At 23.7% G+C, this 20782-nt stretch overlaps 1 protein-coding gene across 1 annotated transcript; it reads left to right on the top strand.

Moving 5' to 3' along the window:
* On the top strand, positions 1–16355 carry LOC145835863 (uncharacterized). The gene is made up of 8 exons (XM_082943609.1): positions 1–123; positions 1506–1594; positions 2173–2340; positions 2602–2828; positions 3577–3728; positions 4222–4316; positions 4695–4897; positions 16247–16355. Exons 1-8 carry the CDS (start codon positions 9–11, stop codon positions 16353–16355), a joined length of 1158 nt encoding a protein of 385 aa, XP_082799735.1. The 5' UTR covers positions 1–8.
* The last annotated feature ends 4427 nt before the right edge of the window (positions 16356–20782 follow it).

Here is a 20782-nt window from a genome sequence, read left to right as displayed (position 1 = left end):
CATATAAAATGAAGACGTTAGTACTGTTGGCCCTGCTAGTTGCAAATATTAATTGCAAAGAGTTTCATATCGAGGGAATACCCTACGACAGACCTCTGAATATCGGCCATCGTGGAAGCTCAGGTTTTAATTTAAATACTTTGTACAAGCAGGCTAAACATTTATTGCATAAAGTTTCATAAAGTAAATCGTTTGAAGTTTAATTTAAGTTTAAGAGACTTTGTTGAAAACGTCGGAAAGTCTTAGTAATCTACAAAATTGTACTTCGAAGGTAAAGGTATTTTTTAAACAAGCTTAATTGATTTACATTCAAATGAAACTTACACATGACAAATATAGTATATTATCTTAATTAGTTATGATTTAACTATCTTGAGTATTTTAAAGTTAAAAAAAAATCTATTGAACGTAAGAATATTTAAATTTTAATAATTACCTTTTTAGTAAGTATTCGCTTTTATAAAAAATCTAACAAATTGCTTTTAGAACATTAGCTTTAATATGAGCAAGTAAAATAAGTTTTTTGATACTTCATTATTTTAATATCAAATTGATTTAGCATTAAACAATCTCTGAGATCATTTTGTGTTCCTAACAATTAATTGTGCAATACAGTAGTAAAAAAGACAAGAAAGTATGTGATTTATGAAAAGTACTTTGAGTTTACCACACAAACTTTAAAATTTATTTTTTTACTTGTATTTGAACCGTGGTAAGCTGACAAAATAAAATAACAAATCTAAATAAATAAGTAAGTTTTTATCGTAGAATAATTTCGTAAATTAAAATTTTAAAATTGCCGCCAGTTTATAGAAATTACTCAATTTGTGGTCAACGAACTAAAAACAAGTTAAAATATCATATATAAACTTAAACAAACATTTTAAAGTCAAATACTAAGCTTAAACAAATACTTTGCATGTTTGTAAAACATACAAAACGTTTTACTAACGCATTTAAAAGACATGTTTTTAAAAAGCATATAATGTACTAAGAAAAAATCAAGTGATGTAATAAATTTATTTTTAGTAGTTTTCCAAAGTTTTAAATATATAAAACTTTAAATTGATTCTTAAGTAACGAAAATAATCATACAGAAAAATAAACAAAAAACTGAAAACTTTCTGTCCAAATATTTATAAACAAAATTAACGATAACTGTTGTTTTGTATTGAAATGAAGTAAAACAACAAGATTGTTTTAGAATGATTCATTAATTTTTAATTAAAACCTATTAAATACTTTATTCTCAAAAAAAAAAAAAAATACTGTAGTAATGCAAGTTATATAAAACAGTAAGTTCTTGCTCGTTAACCGGTATGAAGAATACATGCGTTTTAAAATCTATAGTATTGCAGTTTTTGTCAGCGTATAAAAGTTGTTGGCTATACAGAAACAAAATATTTCACATAAACTTCAAATGTACTTCTGCTTAAATTAATATGTTCTTGATACTAAAAATATTCACAAAGTTCAAACCTCCACTTTTGAATGTATTTTCACAGGAATGTTACCGGAACACACAGTTGAAGCGTACAAACTAGCAATCGATCAAGGCGCTGATGTTATTGAATGCGATGTTTGCCTCACTAAAGTTTGTTGATGATTAATATTCCAACTATAAAGTACTTGTCATATATGAAAACTAAAAATTTTATTTGTAGTAAAATTTCTAAGAACGTTAGAATCCTACTCTTGTGTTTTGTAGTAAACCTTCTTTAACAATCCACATATCACTCTTTGAGAACTTTCGTGCATAAACAATTTTTAGATTTCTAATAACTTTCTTGAAGTTAACACAAAACTTTGAAAATTATAAATAAACACGGTTTTAAACTTTTATTTACTTTAAAAAAGTCAACAAAACATTAAGCTCATTAATAATTTTGTTTAATTTTTTTTGTTTCTTGGTATTTTACACATTTTTAGAAATTTATTAACCTCTAAATGTAGTGTTAAAATACAATTGTATGATTTGTTTACTTTTCAACATCAACACTCTAAGGTTTTACTTCTTAAAAATAGTTAGGAGTTTTCCAAAAGTAAGTTAACTGAAAACACAGCTAACGTCTTTGGATGAACTTTATTTTGCACTCTTATCTATACATACTTTGTCTGTGCACCTGCTTAGAAATGCTTAACAATAAATAAGTAATTATTTCGTACTAACAGGATCTGCAGATGATCTGCATGCACGACGCGTGGCTCTCCACGTCAACGGACATCGAGGATAGGGAGGAATACGAAGATCGGAAGAGGAGCCAGTATGTTGGCGGGAGGAACAGGACCGACTTCTTCACCAACGATTTCACGCTGGATGAAATAAAAACTCTGTTTGTTGTTAGTTTGTTGTTTTATTTTTTGACAAATAGTAAACTTATAAATAGTTTTTGAAAGTTATGTTCTAACATAAAAATTTTTTAAATTTAAAGGACATTCTGTTGTTCTATTTTGAAAATTGACGGTAGCCATTTGCATAACCTTGTGGCTTGTAGTAATGAAGTTATATACAAAACTTTAAAAAGCAATAAAGTTGTGACGATCAACTAAACTTTTATTTTTAAAAGATATTTCAAACCTTCAAAAAAAAAAACAAAACAGAAGCAAAGTAGGGATGGTAGGGACAAATCTTACGACGGGTTGTATCGCGTCCCAACATTAAGAGAGTACTTGGCAACTGCGCAAGAGTACCTAGCAATCAAGAAAGTTGGGGTTTACCCCGAATTGAAACAACCCTCCTACTTCAACGAGTACATAAGCGAGATGGAAGGGGAAGAAAAGACGTTTGAGGAACGACTCCTAGATGTACTGATGGAGTTCGGTTACAGGTGAGATATTTCCGCTTGTGGCTATGTCTAGCATTAAACAAACATAATAAACTTCAGTGCATTATTAACGTTTTGTCTGCTAGATCAACATTTTTGTCATTATTTTGATGGAGTTCGGTTACAGGTTAGATTTTATTTTAACCGCAGGGTAGCTAGTAGAGTAGTAAATAATTTTAACTACGTATATTGTCAAAAATTTTTTGCTGGGTTACAATGCGCAGACACTACAATGTTAGTATAGTTTACATTTATAGTTCAATATAATAGATGGTCTTGTTTGTTACAAACACTTAATATGAAACACCTTGACGTATATTAATCAAAAAGTTGCATTCATGCTGCTAATGATAACTAGTTTCTTATGATTAACTTTTTAAACAAAATGTGTAGTTATATACTCTAAGTTTTTAAAGCTTGTTATTAAAATGTGACTATATAAATTCTTATCGGCTTAAAAAAGTATTCTGCATGGTTTACGACGAATTTAAATTTAAAAATCGTTATAATTTTTTTATTTCTTATTCTTTTAACTTTACTTTTAATAAAAATTATGATTTTTACAGTAAATACTTTATACTTGAAAGTCAAAGATGTTATAAATAACCAAAAAAAAGCCGATCTAGTTATAATATTAAATGTTATTCTTTATGAAAATCTTGTTCTCAATTAGTTATTTATTTAAATATTTATACCTGCTAACAAATTTATTGATACAAAGCAAATAAACACAATCAATTTATCTTCACAGAGATGAAACACAAGCCTGCTTCATTCAGTGTTTCGAGATTGAAAGTCTGGAATATCTGAGCAACATAACCAAGTTACCCCTCGTTTATCTGACAGGAAGTAGATTGTCAGATAATAAGTTATCCGAAATATCTCAGTATGCCTATGGTATCGGTCTGTTTCGTTTATATTCTAAATATACATTTACTTTTTGAAATCATCTTAATTTATAAGAACAATTTTTAGGCTGTAGTTAGCTTTGTTGCTTTAAACCATTTAGCTTTGATACGATTTTACAAACATTATTTAAGATTTATACTTAATGCTTCTAATTTTTATATTGAAAAATACTTTGTTCTTTTAATTTTAGAAATAAAGTGCAATAAATTTATGAGTACATGTAAAAATTAGAAGTCTTTGAAATACCAGTTCAATTAAATTGATTGGACTTATAAGTAGAATTTTACTAATCAAATAAAAATATTTATTTATCGAAAACAATTATTTTAACTGATTTATGTTTAAGCATATCTAAAGCCTTAAATTAAAAAAAAAGATTATACTACTACATAAAAAAAACATACTTATAACAAGCAACAGTAATGTTATTTTCTTTAAGCTTAATCAAATTAGACCATAGTATTTGAAAGTATTTAAAATTTACCAGGAGTTTCGAAAAACGTCATTGTACAAGTAGGTGCTGATAACCACATTTTAAGAAACACCACTTTCGTACAAGATTGTCATGAAAACGGATTAAAGGTTACATACTTTTGTAAAAATTTAAAAAAGTAGTACAAAATAAAGCTGTATTTATTTTGGGAACTTAGTACTTAAAAATTTTTTCAACTACTAAAAAAGAAGTCATAACATTGTTTGATAACAGTGTATCAACAAAAAATAAAAAATCTCTAGAAAAAAACAACTTTGTTTAACTACATGAAATGTTTAAAAACAAAACAGTTTATTTCGAGGACTAGTAAGTTGTTACTTTAAATTAAAGAAAATCAGCAACAACATTGTATTTTTTATCCTGATTCCGGATACATTTAAAAAGCTTCAGGTACAGTATACAGTAACAAGGACTAGCGTATAAAACTCTACAAAACTTTTTCATTAAAAAATTTATAATATTTTTAGGTTCACGCTTACACGTTCAGGAACGACCAGCTTCCGTTTGACTACGGTATGGATGCCAACCAGGAGTACCTGAAGTTCCTGAACATGGGCATTGACGGCTACTTCACCGATTTCCCGGCATCCCTGAACAACTTCTTTGAAGGCGTCAACTGCCCAGAAATCCCCCAAGACAAGAACGATTGTTGGGCGATCAGGGCTGATTTGTTTGTTTTCATGCAAGCTTTGTTGTTATACTTTTGCTTAATATAGATATTTTATTTTGGACTCTTTTATCTGCATTTACAAGTTGTTTCAACTTATTCTTTAAAGTAAGTATTTATATTATTAGGTATTCTATAAAACTGTAAAAATTTAATACTGTGTTTTTTAAAAAAACTTGTAATGCTTTCATTTTATTTATGTTTTACTATCACTATGACGCTTATGAAAAAAATAATAAAATTTCTTCAGATGTGTATCTATACTTGATTAGGTTATTACTTGCTTTAATTACTTATACTTTTTATTAATTCTTATGTTAATTTAAAATATTCTATTTTTTTTTTAAATCTCAGAAACTAAATTAAGTAATAGTAATATTGTATTTATTTCATAAAGATTTTCCTTAACATTGTTATCTTGATAACAAAAAAAGTTAATCTTTACATTCGTATAAAAGTTTTAGTTATCTTTTGTTAGTTTTTATGTAACTGATTTTTGTAAGATAATACAAACTTTCAATATTTTTAATTTGATAATCCTTACTCTTTTATATACGGGATTTTACAAACTAATAAGATCTCGTATTAGATATCCAAGAGAACTATTTATGCCGCACCCTGTTTAATCACAAGAATGTACTTAACAAATCCTTATGTTTAGTTATTGCCTACACAACTCTAATAGTTTACCTTTAATTCCTAAAACTACAATCAAGTATTTAAACTTACAAGTATATAAACCGCTTATGTAACAAGATATAAGATGGGGAAGATACTAATCATGCAAAATTTATCTGTTCCTCTTCACTTTACTTAAAAAATAACGACTTAAGTAAGAAAAAAAAGTTCAACGTTGTAGTGTATTCTTACTTTTTTAAAATATTGGCTTACTTTATGTAGTAACACACGATTGTCAAGTGCTGAAATCATAAAATACGTACATTTTTTATACAAGTTGCGCCAGATTTGAATAATAAAAAGTAGTTTTCAAGTATCTGTTTTATCCAATTTAATTTCATTGGTCTTTAACAAAAATAATAAAGGTGTTATAATTTTTACAAAATATATATTAAGTAATGCTGCTTGTTTAAACGATAAATAACATAAAATTATCTTTATAAAGCATAAAAGAGTACTGTTGCGAATTATTTATCTTAAAACAAACATAATCTTTTCTGTGTGTGTAAAAAAAGTTTAGCACTTATTCTTGAATAAAACATACTATAGTTTATATTTTTTAAAATCGTACAATATATATTTTATATCATTTATTCATATTCTTATGAATATATATTTATTTACATTAGTTAAATGGAGTGTTAGAGAGTTCTTATTATCATCCAAGCATTATAAATTACACATCTCTTTACTAATTCAGTAAGTTGTATCATTTAAGTTTAATATGTATATCAATAAAACTTTTACAAATAAAAATATAAAAGGTTTTAACTTTAATTAAAGTAGTTAGCAAGTTAAAATTTAATAAAGTTTGTTACTAAGGAGCACAGTTGCCAGAATTTTTCTGCTATTTTTGCCCTCATTCAACTTCTACAGGAAAATTTAAATATATAAATTTTTAACCGTTAAGTATCGCAAAAGAGCTAAGTTTGGCTTTCTTTGAATTTCAGCAAATAAAATAGTTTACAAATAAATCACTATACTATAGTGCTATTCTTATTAACTTTCAGTTTACTGAAATTAACTTCTTTATACTAAAATAATAAAAGAACAATTATTGCAAACTAAAAGTACAAATTCCGGTATCATTTTTAGCTGATTTGAAAGTTGCTTGCAGTTTTCTGTTCATACTTAAAATTTTCAAATGTAGTAGTCTATCAATTAGGTTCGCGTTTTTTGAGTTCGCACAGTCGGTTAAATTTGCAAATATTGAGTTCGCACTGCTGTTTAAGTTTGGATTTAAAATAAGAAAAGATTGCTTAGTATGTAACTTTTTCAATTTTAAGTTAAGTGAATTTAAGTTTAATATTTGCTTCAAAATATTATTATTAAATGAGTAATTTTTTTCTAATTTATTTAAAAAAATATATAAAAACATTAGAAAATTGAAGAAAAACTTTTAAATCTACTAAATGTTCTAATCAAAGAAATCATTTCTTAATTGAGAACTTTAATTTTATATTTCTGTAAATTCAGTCTCAAAATAGCAGTAATAAACACTTTTTTTTTGAAAAAAAGTAAATCATAAGATAGTTTTTCTATTTTTATTAAAAGACGATTCTTTTAAAAATCTGTAAATGAAATTGTACTTAATGTTTAGACTATGATATTTTTTTATAATTTACAGTAACTTCAAAGTATGTAACCTTTTTGTAATAAATGTTAATTTAAATTTTAACGATAATATTGGATAAAAACTTTTTTTATTATTAATAGAGTAATTAAAAAAATACATTAATTTAGTATTGAACTGTAATATTTATATAGTTTTAGACTTTTATTTTGAATACAAAGTGAAGTTTAGTAAATGTATTTAATGAAAAGGTTATTTATCAGTTTTATAATAAATTTTATAAACAAAAAACTCTTTAGTTTTTTTAGTTTGTACATATTCCTACAGTGAACAGAATTTTTGGATAAACTTAAAAAAAAAGATATTATTTCTAATAATTGGACGTATACAAATTCAGTACATTTACCTTTAGGATACAGAAAACTTTTAAATGTAAAAAATTCATTAGCTTAAAATTTAATTTTTGTTGCTAATTTAAGTATTTTTTCCAATACTTTAAATATATTAAGTAACTTGTTGAAAAAAATTTGCGATAAACTAGCTAAAAAGAATATATTAAAAACTTAAGCTTTATCATAGTCAACATATAAAAAATACAAATAATAAAAACAAATCAAAGTAATTGCAGAAATTGTAATAGTTCACTGTCTAAAATCCTGCAAAACTATTTACATAACTAAAAAACACATATTATAAACAGTAAAACTTATTTTACAATATAAAACACCTAGAAGAATTTATTTTAAATTTTAAGCTGGTCTTTTAATCTTTTTTGTTCAACATAATAATGAAAAACAAATGGATTAAAGCTATTAGAATTAAATTGCTTCTATTGGTGCTTCTTAAAACTAAACCAAAAAATAATAGGTAGTACTATTTATGCTTCATAACTAAATGTTTTATGTCACTATTTTAGGTATTAATTTGAAAAATTAATAAGAAAAAGGTCAAAAAACATCAAATAATCTACTGTGAAATTAAAAAGACTAATCAAATAGATTTTAAAAAAATTCTACACTATTTTTTTCTAAAAGGTAGTTTTCTCATAGAAAGTAGAGCTTACATTTGTAGCTTCAAAATTTCATTTCTATAATAGCTTTTGTGATAAAAAAATTATGAATAACTTTAAATTAAGTATGAAGAAAATCTATAAAAAAAGATACAGCTTAAAGTGCATTTTAAGATCAAAAATACCAAATATCAAAATGTTCTATTAAAAAAAAATCTTCCAAGTTACGAGGTAAAAATTTAACTTAGTTTTAAACATTCAATTATTTTTAAACATCTGAACGAAAATAGAGGTTTAATAAAAATACAATATGAATTTTAAAATATTTAAAAATGTTACATAAGCTTGGTTTATACAACTGATTTGTTTAAGCATTTCTAAAAAACTAGTAAATCAGAAATTAACAAGACAAATAAGTTTTAACAAAACCAACAATTCATAAGTTGAAACACTGAATGAAAAACTGTTTACTATTTCTAAAATTAAAAAAAAAAGTTTGTATACTAAGTTAGTAAAATTTTACATTTAATGTAAAAAATAGTTTAAATAGACTAAAACTAAATAAACTCTTAACTAATAAAAATAAATAGAAAAAAACATCAGTAATAACATTGTAGATTTTAAAGTTAGCTTAAAACATAAAGAAACTCTAAAGCAATTAAAACAAATTGCTTTAAACAGTAACTGCTTTTTATTTTTAAGCCACTTAATTAATTTTTCTGTCTAAAAAATAACACCAAATTGTAAAAAAAAACCATACAAGGAGGATTTTTTTATTGAAACTATTAATATTTTAACATACATCACTTTTAAAAGTTAACTGCTACAGTATATAATTTTTAAAATGTTTGATCTTTTAATAAACATGACTATAAATAATAACCAGAATTTTTTTGTTCAAAACTAAATAAATTTAAAAGAACTAATAAAACAAATAAATATTTTTTTGAACACATTTTAATTAAAAAAGAAGTAGTTTATATAATTACTTAAGTTGTTTCACAAAACAGTTAGTGATAAAACTATTAGTTCTATAACTTCAAAAAGCAAAAGAACAACATTTTGTGAACATTTAGAACACAACTAAATTTATTAAAATGCAAAGTTTGTTACATAAAACTGCAAGTAATAAAATAATAAATATGTACTGAACTAATTAAAATTAAAAGGTTAAAAAAAAAATATTTTAGAGTTTATCTGAAAAAACATTTACAACAAAATACTTCAAGTTACCCTAGCAGTGAAGTATGTTATTTTTAATGTATTATAAGTAAAATTTTAAACAATTACGAAATGAAATAACTGGCATATAACAAAGATTTATTTATAGTTACAAAACATATACCTTTATATATATTTATTTAAAACTAATTGAAAATTTTTCTTCTAGTTCAAATGTTTATCTAAATCATTTAATTTTTTAACATTGTAAGTTTAAAGTTTGTTAAATATTTTGAAAATTATTGTGCTCTCAATTTTAAACAGTTATATTTCAAAATTTGTTTAATAAATTAAATAAACAGTAAATAAACAACATAAAATTTAGTTAAAAATCTACAAAATAAGATCGAGCTATACATTGTTTTGAAATTTTTTAGCATCTATTAAACTTGAATTCAACTGATACAGTATTCATGAAGTAATACTAAAGTTAACCAAAAATAAAAATTACAGTTCTTTTGATCAGAAAGTTGTATTACATGACACAAAGCAAGAGCAAATTATAACAAAAATAAAGCACTTTGAGTATTTTTAATCTCTAATGTTTACTTAAACTTGAATTAGCATTCTAATAAAAATCTTTATACAAAAGTTTTAAAATTTGTTGATTTTTGTGTAAATTTATATCTAAGTTTAATTGATAATTTTATGTTTTTCTTCATTTCAAAAAAAAATATTTAAAGAAATTCAACGTTCAAACAAATTAATTCAAGGTTTTTTGCTTAAGAACATAAGAAAAGTTGTGTAAATTAGTTAAAACTTTCAAATATTACTACAAAAGCTTTGTTTTACATATGTTTGCATTTGAAACTTTTTACAGAGAAGTAGAATTTCAAAAACTTGTTTATCACTCAAAAATAATTTTTAAAATATTTGAAAATCCATTGTAGTTAAATATAATATTATTATACATTTTAAAACGAAGAGTTAGAAAAACAATATAGATATTATGAAGTGGAAAAATTGCAATCATACTTTTATTTAAGTTGTAAAAAAAACTTTAGAAAGGTAAAAAACTTTTTTTTTTTAAACTAACTTAAAGACCAAAGTATCTCTTTAATTAGGGAAGATGGACTAAAAATAAGTAAATAGATAAACAACAAACACTGATGAGTTATTTAGAATAAATAAAATATTAAAACAAAAACTAACTTAAAGAGATGAGTGCTCCTGGGACAATTAAAATCTTACTTGTTTTACAACTTTGACAGGCACTATCAAATTGAAACATTCTCTCGAAATCTTAACTAACTTTTTGCGGTTGGCTTTTCTAAAATCAGTGCTTCAAGTGATATAAATTCCTGTTAAGTCGAAAAAGTTGTTCAAAATAGGTTGAACTAGAACAAACACATATAATACTTAACAAAAAATATCATTAAAAGTAGAAAGCTATAAAATTTATTCAAGTATAAAACATTAAAAATTGATCAACTTGTACAAATATTTCAATTAAAAAGTTAAACAAAAATAAAAAACAACTTTGATACAAATACACTTTATCAAACTTAATAGATTACTAGAAATAATTGTATATTTACTGATAATACTTTTATAATGTTTATAAAATGTTCGAATATAATTTAATTAGATTTAAATTGCTTTTATATGCAAAAAAATGTACGTGTAGTATATAATTCTTCAATATTAAACATTTTTATTAAATGAAAACTGTGGACTTTAATACTTTGGAAGAAACAATCTCTCAGTAAAAAAAATATAAAAGTATTGTTATATAAATATCTCATTTGCGGCCTGTGAATAAAATTAAATTATGTAAGCTTAAATGTAGCAAATTTTTACTTTTTAAAAAAAGAAAAATTATTTGAAAAAACTAAAATTTTTATCAAAATTAAGGCCAACATTAACTGCTAAAAAATACCTTGGAAGCTTTTATATAAAAACTTTTTTAGGTTTTTGATTTCTTTAAATTAGTGTTAAAAAATGTCAGATATCTTTGAAAAATTGAAAAAAAGTGTATATTTTCTCAATTTAAAACTTATAATCTTTTGAAAATTTCACTGATGATTTCTGGTAATATACTACAAAGTATTTCTAAAAGAGAATATTCAACTGCTTGGTGCTGAAATATCTTCATATTTTTATTTTTTAGCAAATATGATAAAAATTTTATATACAATTTTACAAAATAAAACAATCATTAGGAAATTAACTAATTTTAGGTTTATACAAGCAACATCCTGATGCCTATTTGCACTTTTTTTTTTGAAAAAATATCAAATAAAAAATATTAAGTTAGTTTTAAGTTTTTATATAACTTATTTATTTTCCAATACTATTTCAACAAAGTTTAAGATAAATGCAAAAAAAATTCTCTAAATTAGTCTTACAGAAATTTTTTCTAACATTCTGCAAGAAAATTTTGTCAAAACTATTAAGAACTTGGAGTAGTTTTCAAACTGTATAGGCAAAAACTAGTTGGATTTAAACTTACATAACTTCTTAAATACTTCAAGCAGAAAAACAACAAAACCTATTTAAAAAAAAAATCAAACTTTGTTAAACTATGTTTAACACTTTGTACAATTTTTTTTTTCAGCAATATTATTTTATTATAACCAATGGCCGCTTTAACCCGTTTTCAGCTTACTGTGTTCAGGTAAAGTTTATACAAAATGATAACATTTTAGAAAACAAGCATGCAAAATCTAGCCCATTTATGAAAAAAATAATGAATAAAACCTGTTACTGAAGTTTTAATCATGAATATCTATGAAAACTACATGCTAATAGTAGAGCAGTATGAAAATTAATTTAGTTATTTTTCAAATTAAGAAATGCAAAAAAAATTTAGTAAAAGTGTCAAGGGCATAGGGGGTTAAACACTTTTTTCACATTTTGATCTTAATTTATTGAGTTTCTAAGCTACAAGATGGTTTTTACTGTTTTTAATAATAAAAAACAATTTTTGATATATATCAGGTCAAAGTGGGAGGCAACAATAGGTTCCTTTTTGGAAGGGGCAAACTAAAACAGCAAAAAAAAGACTACTTCACTAAAAATCTATATTCTCCTACGTTTTTTGAGATAAATACCTCAAACTTTCAGGATATGTTGTTTAATGTACTTTAAAAATTTGTCAGAAAGAATGTTTTTAAAATTAAAAAAATTAAATTATAAAAAAATAAACAAAAAATAAACAGTTTTTTTTCTGTTTTTTTGTCACAAATTATTATTTTTTGTTTGTTTAAATTCTCTTCCGACACAATGTTTTAAAAATTGAAAGCAGAATATTCTGAAAGTTTGTGGCATTTATCTCGAAAAACGTAGAAGAAGATAGATTTTTAGTGAAGTAGTCTTTTTTTGCTGTTTTAGTTTGCCCCTCCCAAAAGGAACCTATTGTTGCTATCCAATATGACCTGCTATATCTCAAAAAATAATTTGATCTTTTTTTTAATTTATAAAAAGCAACTTAAGGCTTAGTTAAAATTCAATATTATAAGACTAAATTGTAAAAATGGTAATCTACATCCCTATGCCCTTAACATGTTTTTAATTGTTATTCAAAATTTTTGGTAGGATGATTAGTTAAAACTAACTTTTTTTAAATTTTAACTAGTATTAGCATGGTATTTAAGACTTGAGAATTTCGCTTTTAATCTCTTCTTACAATATCTACACCTTACGTGGTATGAACTAGAAACATCAGGCATAATCCAGTCTATTAGTAAAATCATATTCTGTATTTAATAAATAAGTCTTATTTATGTAAAGCAATAATCAACTACTTTACCTTTAAACTCAGGAACAGATTTCCATTTAGAAGTGTATTTTTGATTATTCTTCCTAGTAGGTGCTTCAATTTTGACAGTTTTCATTTTTAACCAGCTGTGACAAATAAATGTTTTAGTGCTTTGTATTAAATAGGCTGTTATAAAGTTAACTATCATAAAATAAGAAATAATATTTTTTCAATTTTTTTTTTCAGATTTGTTAACAACAACTGAGGATCTCCTATATGCAAATATAGAAGTAAAACATTGTTTTGTTAGTAATAAGCTATTAAAATAAATATTATTTTTTTTTACTTAATAAAAATTCATTAGTTAGTTAGATAAATGTTTTTCCTACTTTTTAAACAACTTACAAATGTATACTTTGCTTTTAACTATTCTAACTACTAAGTTAAAGTAATTATAATTTAGCTGAGTTAATAATCAGAATTTCCACTCTTTGAGGCAAAATAGTCAGCCTGGGTTACCTCAGACTAGTTAGGAGTTTATAATAAAATAGAAATAAAACTATTTTGTTAGAAGATTTTTGAATAAAAATAATACTAATTAAGTTTAAATACAAAAAGATACCTAAATAATTACAGAAGAGTTTAAAAAATCAATATTTGTAAGAAATAAGAAATAGTTTATGCATAAAAACTTGTATGAGATACTTAAAGGATATCAACACTAGCATGAGATTTCAAAAAAAGTTCATGGTAACTTAAGAGTTCCACACACAGTATTTATCTGAAACCTTTTTTAACTGAATATATCTTAAAAGTTAATTGAAACTGTTTTTACTTGTATAAAAAATCTTAGTAAAGACTTTATGGATGATACTATAAAAAAACTAATCTACTGATGTTAAATTTATACATGATACAAACAAATTTTAAAACTGAAACATTAATTCTTAGCACAATCATTTTATCTAAAGACACAAAAATGAATGTACATTTCATTGACTTTTTGAATGCTTTAAAAGCCTTAATTTAATTTTTTGCTCATATATTGTAGGATATGGGAAATGTGAGCTGAAAACTTTTTTAATGAAGCAAATCCATCAAATTTTTTTAATGAATATTTTGTTAAAATTGTTCTTAATGATTCTTTTTTATAACAGTTAGATGATTAAGATCAATTATTTAACTATTATTTTGTTATACTTATTACACAAAACTTATTTTTAATTTTTTTATGATTATTTTACATAATACTTTGTTAATTTTTTTAGTGAATAAAAGACATTGTTTAGTTTTGATTTAAATACAGCTGTTTTTAGAAAAATTTGTACACTTCTAAACTTAAGCTATAAAATCATATTTTCTAGAATTCTTGAAAAACATGATTTATCAAAACCAAAATTGAAACAAAAATATTTATCAAATAACAAAAGAACTTATTTAAGATATCAAAGAAGAGCTAAAAAGAGTAATTAAAGTGTTAAATATTAAAAAGAAAACATTATATAACTGTTAAGTTCTAAAATTATAGGTAAAATGTTTTTTACTAGTCTAAAGTCATTTAGCTAATTCTTGAATAATTAATAAGTATTCAGTTAAAATATTCAGTTGTTACAAAAGGAGAGTCTTTAAAGATATTATAAATAAGATTTAGCTTATAAAACTGGACTAAATTAAAAACACAGGTTAACCAATTTTATTATTTTAATGGTTAACAAATTTATGCACATTTGAAGGCTACATTGTATATGGCTACTATACAAACAGTCCTAGATTAAAATTTGCAGATAGGTTGTTTCAAGAAATCTTATTTACCCATTTCATTAAGACTCAATATGTTGTTTTTTTTTTGAGTAAAGAGTGACCAACAAAAATGTGCAAAAGTTAAGTCAAAGAGACATTTCTAAAAACTAAAAAAAAATGTTAAACCTTATTTTTGTATTTGAAAATAATAAACTTATGTTTGAATAAATAGTAATTTGAATATAGTAATGTCTTGGTTATAAACTATATAACTTGAATGAAATCATAAAATTTGAAGTTTATTCAAGTCATTTAAAAATTTATTATAACATTTAAATATAGAAAGTAGAATACAAAAATTAAACTAAAAAGAAAACTTTTTATAAAAAACTTTAAGTATTTTAAGACTTTAATCACAATTAATTATTTTATTTCTAGGATATTTTAATTTTTTATGGTAGACAACCATCAGATTTACTTCAAAGTCCACCTTCTATTTTGCTTCAAAACAATAAATTGAACACTTTGTAAATTTAAAAAATTGTAAGTGGCAGTGTAATTAAGGGTTTGGCAATGTTACATAAACAACTTACTAATCTTAATATTCTGCTGAAAGTTTTATTTCGTCTTATTTTCGTTAAACAATATAAAAAAGTTTAGATAAGTTTAAATTAACATTTAAACAAATTATTTAATTTTCTACCTGAAAAAATGAAAAATACATATATCTAATTGAAGTTTTAAAACATACTAAAAATTTGCTTTTTAATACTGATGATTTTTTTAATAAAAGTTATGAGCATGAGCATTTTTTAAATATTTCTAAATTTATTTTATTTGAAGAGCAGTGTTCCTTTAGATTCTTTTATAATGTTTTTATTTGTCACAGTTTAAATTTATTATTTTAAACCTTACAACTTGTAGTTACAAGTATTGTTACTAAAGTTTATAAATTTTGATAAATTATTTTTCAAAATGTTTTGTAGAATGAGATTCCCCTTTACGTTTAAGTGACGCCCCTTAAGGCCGTTCTGCTATAAAAATCAAAATTTAGGTCAAAAGAGGTTTATGCTAAGCTAACAGCTATTGTGGTAAATAGCTCATTTTTTAACAAATTTTCCGCGTTTCGGCTACATTTGGCTTCTCTGCTAAGGCATCTTAAGAAGTTATCAAACATTTAGTGTCAGTAACATAAAAGTTTTAAAATAAGGAAAAAAAAGATAAAAACTAAACCTTGTTTCAATCAACTTTAGAAAAACCGCTGTAGGTAGTATTAATTTTCTTTTAGTATATTCCTATATTTTAAATTTAATTTAAACTTAACTTCTTTAACTTTAAGTACTTCAAAGTTTCTTACAAACCGTTTAAAATAAGAGTTATTAAATAATTTTACTGTTACAAAAGTTTACTTAACTAAATATCAAAATTTAGAACAAGGAATACATCGGTGAAAGACCATTATTCGGTGAAAGACCATTATTCGAGACCAAGTTCTGGACATACGGCTGCAGTGAGACAAGCTTATAACATAGAAGTTTGATCATATCGCTTCGACTACCAGTCTACCGAAAGATTGTTGTCTGGTAGTCGAAGTGGTATGATCAGACTTTATGTTAAAACATAGAGCAAATATAAAAAACAAAGTATAAAATTACTTATTGTGTCAAATTATTTTAAACAATTTAGCTATTAAAGTTCAAAACTCTAATTTGAAGTACATAAAATTCTATGCTTCCAAAAAGTAAGTCAAATTTGTTTTATTTCTAGATTAAAAATAACTTACTGTTAGTTTAAATCTGCACTAACTTGATGCGTTTAAACGAAAAAAAAAAAACAACATCCATTTTATAAAAATTTTACTAACAAAACTTTTATGTAATGATTTTATTATTATTTTGGTATAGTAGATCTAGAGACACTAAATAATTAAGTTTTAATACTCGTGTCAGAGTTACGAATTTTTGAAAGCCTATGTTTATTGAAAATTATAAATCAAAATTTCACTTATACTGCAATTATCTTTGAAACAGTGTAGATTGCGTTAGACATTAGTGTGCATATAATATATTTCAATATGCATACGAAATTCTTTTAAATAGAAAGTTACGCTTAAATACATAAGTAATCAGTGTTTTCCTATTGTTCATAGCTATTAAAAAGATTTAAATGAAGTACCATTAATTAAACGTTTTAAGGTGTTTTGTAAAAATAAATTATACAGTATTCTTCTTTTATTAAACTGATATATGTTTCTGTGTATTAATTGTCATATTAAACATATGTCAGTTTAATAGAATATAGATACTGTATAATTTGTTATTATTATATATTCGAGTGAACTTTTTTCACTAGTATCTTTTATTAACAAACATTTAAATTTATTTTTTTAGTGAAAATTAATTATAGTGATTTAATTGGAATTTTTTTATTGTGTATAATTTGTGAATAAGTAAGTATTTCTGCCTGTATTTACTATTTTTTTTTTTATCTATTAGCTATATATGTGGCTTAATACTCGGTTTACAATAGGCTACAGAATATTTATTAATATAATTTGCTATATTTAAGTTGACAATGCCCTAATAAAAATTATCACTATAAAACTGACAAAAATTAAATAGCAGAACACAAGCTTACAATAAAATATTTAATCAACTCATTTAAAATAATTAACTAGACAAAGATCTTGAAAATAGCCTAAGTGTGTGGCAACTCTGTAATATGTAAGAGTTGCCACACAGATTGTTGAGTAAAATAGTGCTATCTACTCAGCTCATGTAGCTACTGATGTGCATACAGTTTTTTACACTTACTAAAATCTCTGTAAAAAATGCTTTAAAAATAAATACAACATTAACTACAAAAGTGTAAATGTTATTTTTCATCATAAAATATTATTAAAACCTAAGCTCTACTATACTAAAATTAAGTACCTTTATCTGAAAAATTTGATCATTAACGTTTTTAAAAACAAATTCAGAGCACTTTTGCCGAATATTAAGTTTGCAAAAAAAAAAAAAAACTGCATAAAATTAAAGTTTCAATTCAAAATTCTGTATAATTGGTAAAGTGTAGTAAAACATGCAATTCTTTTTTTATTAACATTTTTGCTGTTTGTTAGAGTTGTTCAATTCTTCAAAGTTCAATAACTTAGAAAAACAAAAAAATTAATGATTTGATGTGGAAGGTGTAGCGGAGAAAATTAGCTGTTAAAACTGTACTTCTAAATTTTCATCATTATAATTCAGTCATAAAAGTTCATTATTGTGAAAATTCATTATATACCATATATATACTTTTATAAGAACCTTTAAATCTACAATTTAACAAAAAAATCTTCTCAGACTCCTATAATTTTAACTAAAAAAAAATTTATTTTATATATTATTTAATTATAACACCTATAACCTACTATAAAAACCGCATGCATCTAAAAGCAAAAAATTATAAAAAATGCAAGAAAGATATGTCTTGCAAATTTGACTTGTTCCATAAAAAAAAAACTTTTTCGGGTCGTTGAGAAACTCTGAAAGTTTTAGTGTTATTATAAAATCTTTGGATACAGTAGGCAAAAAAGACTAAAAACATTTCTTTTAGTTGTTGTAGCCGTAAATAAATATTAAACTTGAAATACACTGATTTAAGAGCTTATTTTTTGTTTAAAACAACATAATATTTCACAGGGAACACATTTTAAGTAAAAAGTAAAGGTATAATTTTAGAAACTTTTTTATAGTTTTAATTAAAGGCAAAACAATATAACCATTTTTTACTTAGATATATAAAATAAAACAATATTAATAGAAAAACGAGTTAGGATGGGCTCGAAAAAATAATGCTCTGTTTTTTACTAATTAAAGATATAAATAGTTATCAATAACTTTAATCATTTTAAACAAAGATTCCTAATAGACAACCATAACAAAATTTGACTAAAACGAAGTTTGTTAGCTTATATTTTTTGTTAAAATTTAAGAATCATTGTTAAAAATCTAAGAATTGGGGCTACAATTTTTCAAAAGATAATGAAATAAAAATTCTCTGTACTAAATTATTAAAAATAAAGTTTTTCGAAACTACAACAAGAATTACATATAGCACATCTTTAAAAAGCAAAATAAAAAAATGTTTGAAATGTTATTAAAGAAGTACATATGTGTTATAACTATCTGGTGGTAACCAGCAAATTTTTGTTGAAAAACTTCATCATTGCTGTATAATTCATCATGACATATTTTCTGTGGGTAAAAAGTGATTTAAATGTTTTTTATAACTATAGCATACATTAATTATCATTACCATTCAAGCATTGTCTACTTGACAGTTACACTTCTATCTACTAAATTAATTTTCGTAAAGGGAACGCCAATTACTTCATTGAATAAAGCGTTGGAACTTATTTGCACTAAAAATGTAAAATTATATTTTTAGTAGGTTTACAAAAAAAAAGGTATTAATGCTGTTTTCTAATAGAAAACTCAAACAAATTAAGTTCTTTTGAAAATAACAACATCAGCTTTTAAAGTTCTTTATTTAAACCAACAAAAATCATTTAATTATACAATTTAACGGAATTCTAGCAAGTTTGTTAGTAAAGTGAGTATCTGTAACTTACTTCATTTTATAACAAAAAGAAACACAACTCAAATAAACTCAACTTTTGGCTTTACATGGTTGCCACTTAAAATTTAAAACTAAATATCACAGTACAGTCCTTATTTTTCATGATTTAGTTTGAAATATCTAATATGACATAAGTTACTGGTACTTAATAAAGGGTTGCCAAATGTTTTTGCAAATTTTCTCCAGGTTTTCAAAATTTCATCCACGTTTTAAAAGTACACATTTTTGGGTTTATTTTTAGTTTAAAGTTAAAATTAAGGTTAGAAACTGTGTTAAAGAGTATAAAAAAATTGAAAAGATACTGTAAAGCTACTTTGAATGTGTTTTTCAATAAAATGTTTTTTCATGATGACAATTTTTTTTTATCTACATGACAGATTTATTGTGTCAAATAGCAATTTTACTACTTAACATGTTAAAAATTCCAGGATTTTTAAGTGATTTTTGTTCAAAATTCAAAATTTTTTTTTCAAAATTTCTCAAATTCCAGGTTTTTTGGCAACCCTATTAACAACATGTGTTCATTTTAAACATGTGTAAATTCTCACCATAAAGTTAGCATTTGTCATTAAGTAAAAAAAAAAAACTATATTACTTCAAGATAAAGTATAGTAATTATTTTGCTTTATTAGTTTAATACTTTTGTCAGTAAAAAAGTTACAAAAAAGCTTAAAAAAGTGCAGGTAAATTATCATTTCAACTCATCATTCAATAATAATTTTTTATAGTTTTAACTTATACAAAACAACTTCAAGACTTTTTTTTGTAAAAGAACAACCTTGTTTTAACTTTACAAAGTGAAAGCTTTAATAAATGTTTTTTACAGCGTTAAAACACTATAATAAAATACAAAAATAAAGAAAGCAGAAAAAAAAGTTACAGTCACCAATAAGTAACTAAAGTTTAGCTTAGCTTATAGGAAATTAAAAAAATATCTATAAAAGAAATAAAGAAAGATAAAAAATATTATGGTAAATAAACCAACAAAAATTTAACAGTAGAGCTTTAATTTAACAAAGTGTTTTAGGTTACCAAAACGATACTAAAAAAACTTTTAAAAGTAATAAAAACAAAAAAAAAAAGCATCATAAAATTACATCAATTATGTATAGTATATAGTAATTATAATGTAAATACCATATACATTGTAAAGTGGTCAGTATATGAATTTAAGCTAGCCTGGGTTGATATTAACTCCTTAAATATTTTATTTAAATAAGTACTATAATTAAATAAACAAATATTAGGATCAAAAACTTATACTTTTAAAAAATCGAATTGTTTAAAATATTTTAAAATTTCAAAAAATTATAAAATTGTTTCCAAGATGATTTAAACAGAAGA

This window comes from Thalia democratica, chromosome 1, assembly GCF_965202585.1.
Source record: "Thalia democratica chromosome 1, ktThaDemo2.hap1.1, whole genome shotgun sequence".
In the NCBI taxonomy this organism is placed as follows: domain Eukaryota; kingdom Metazoa; phylum Chordata; class Thaliacea; order Salpida; family Salpidae; genus Thalia; species Thalia democratica.
This window is presented reverse-complemented; position numbering and strand designations above follow the sequence as displayed.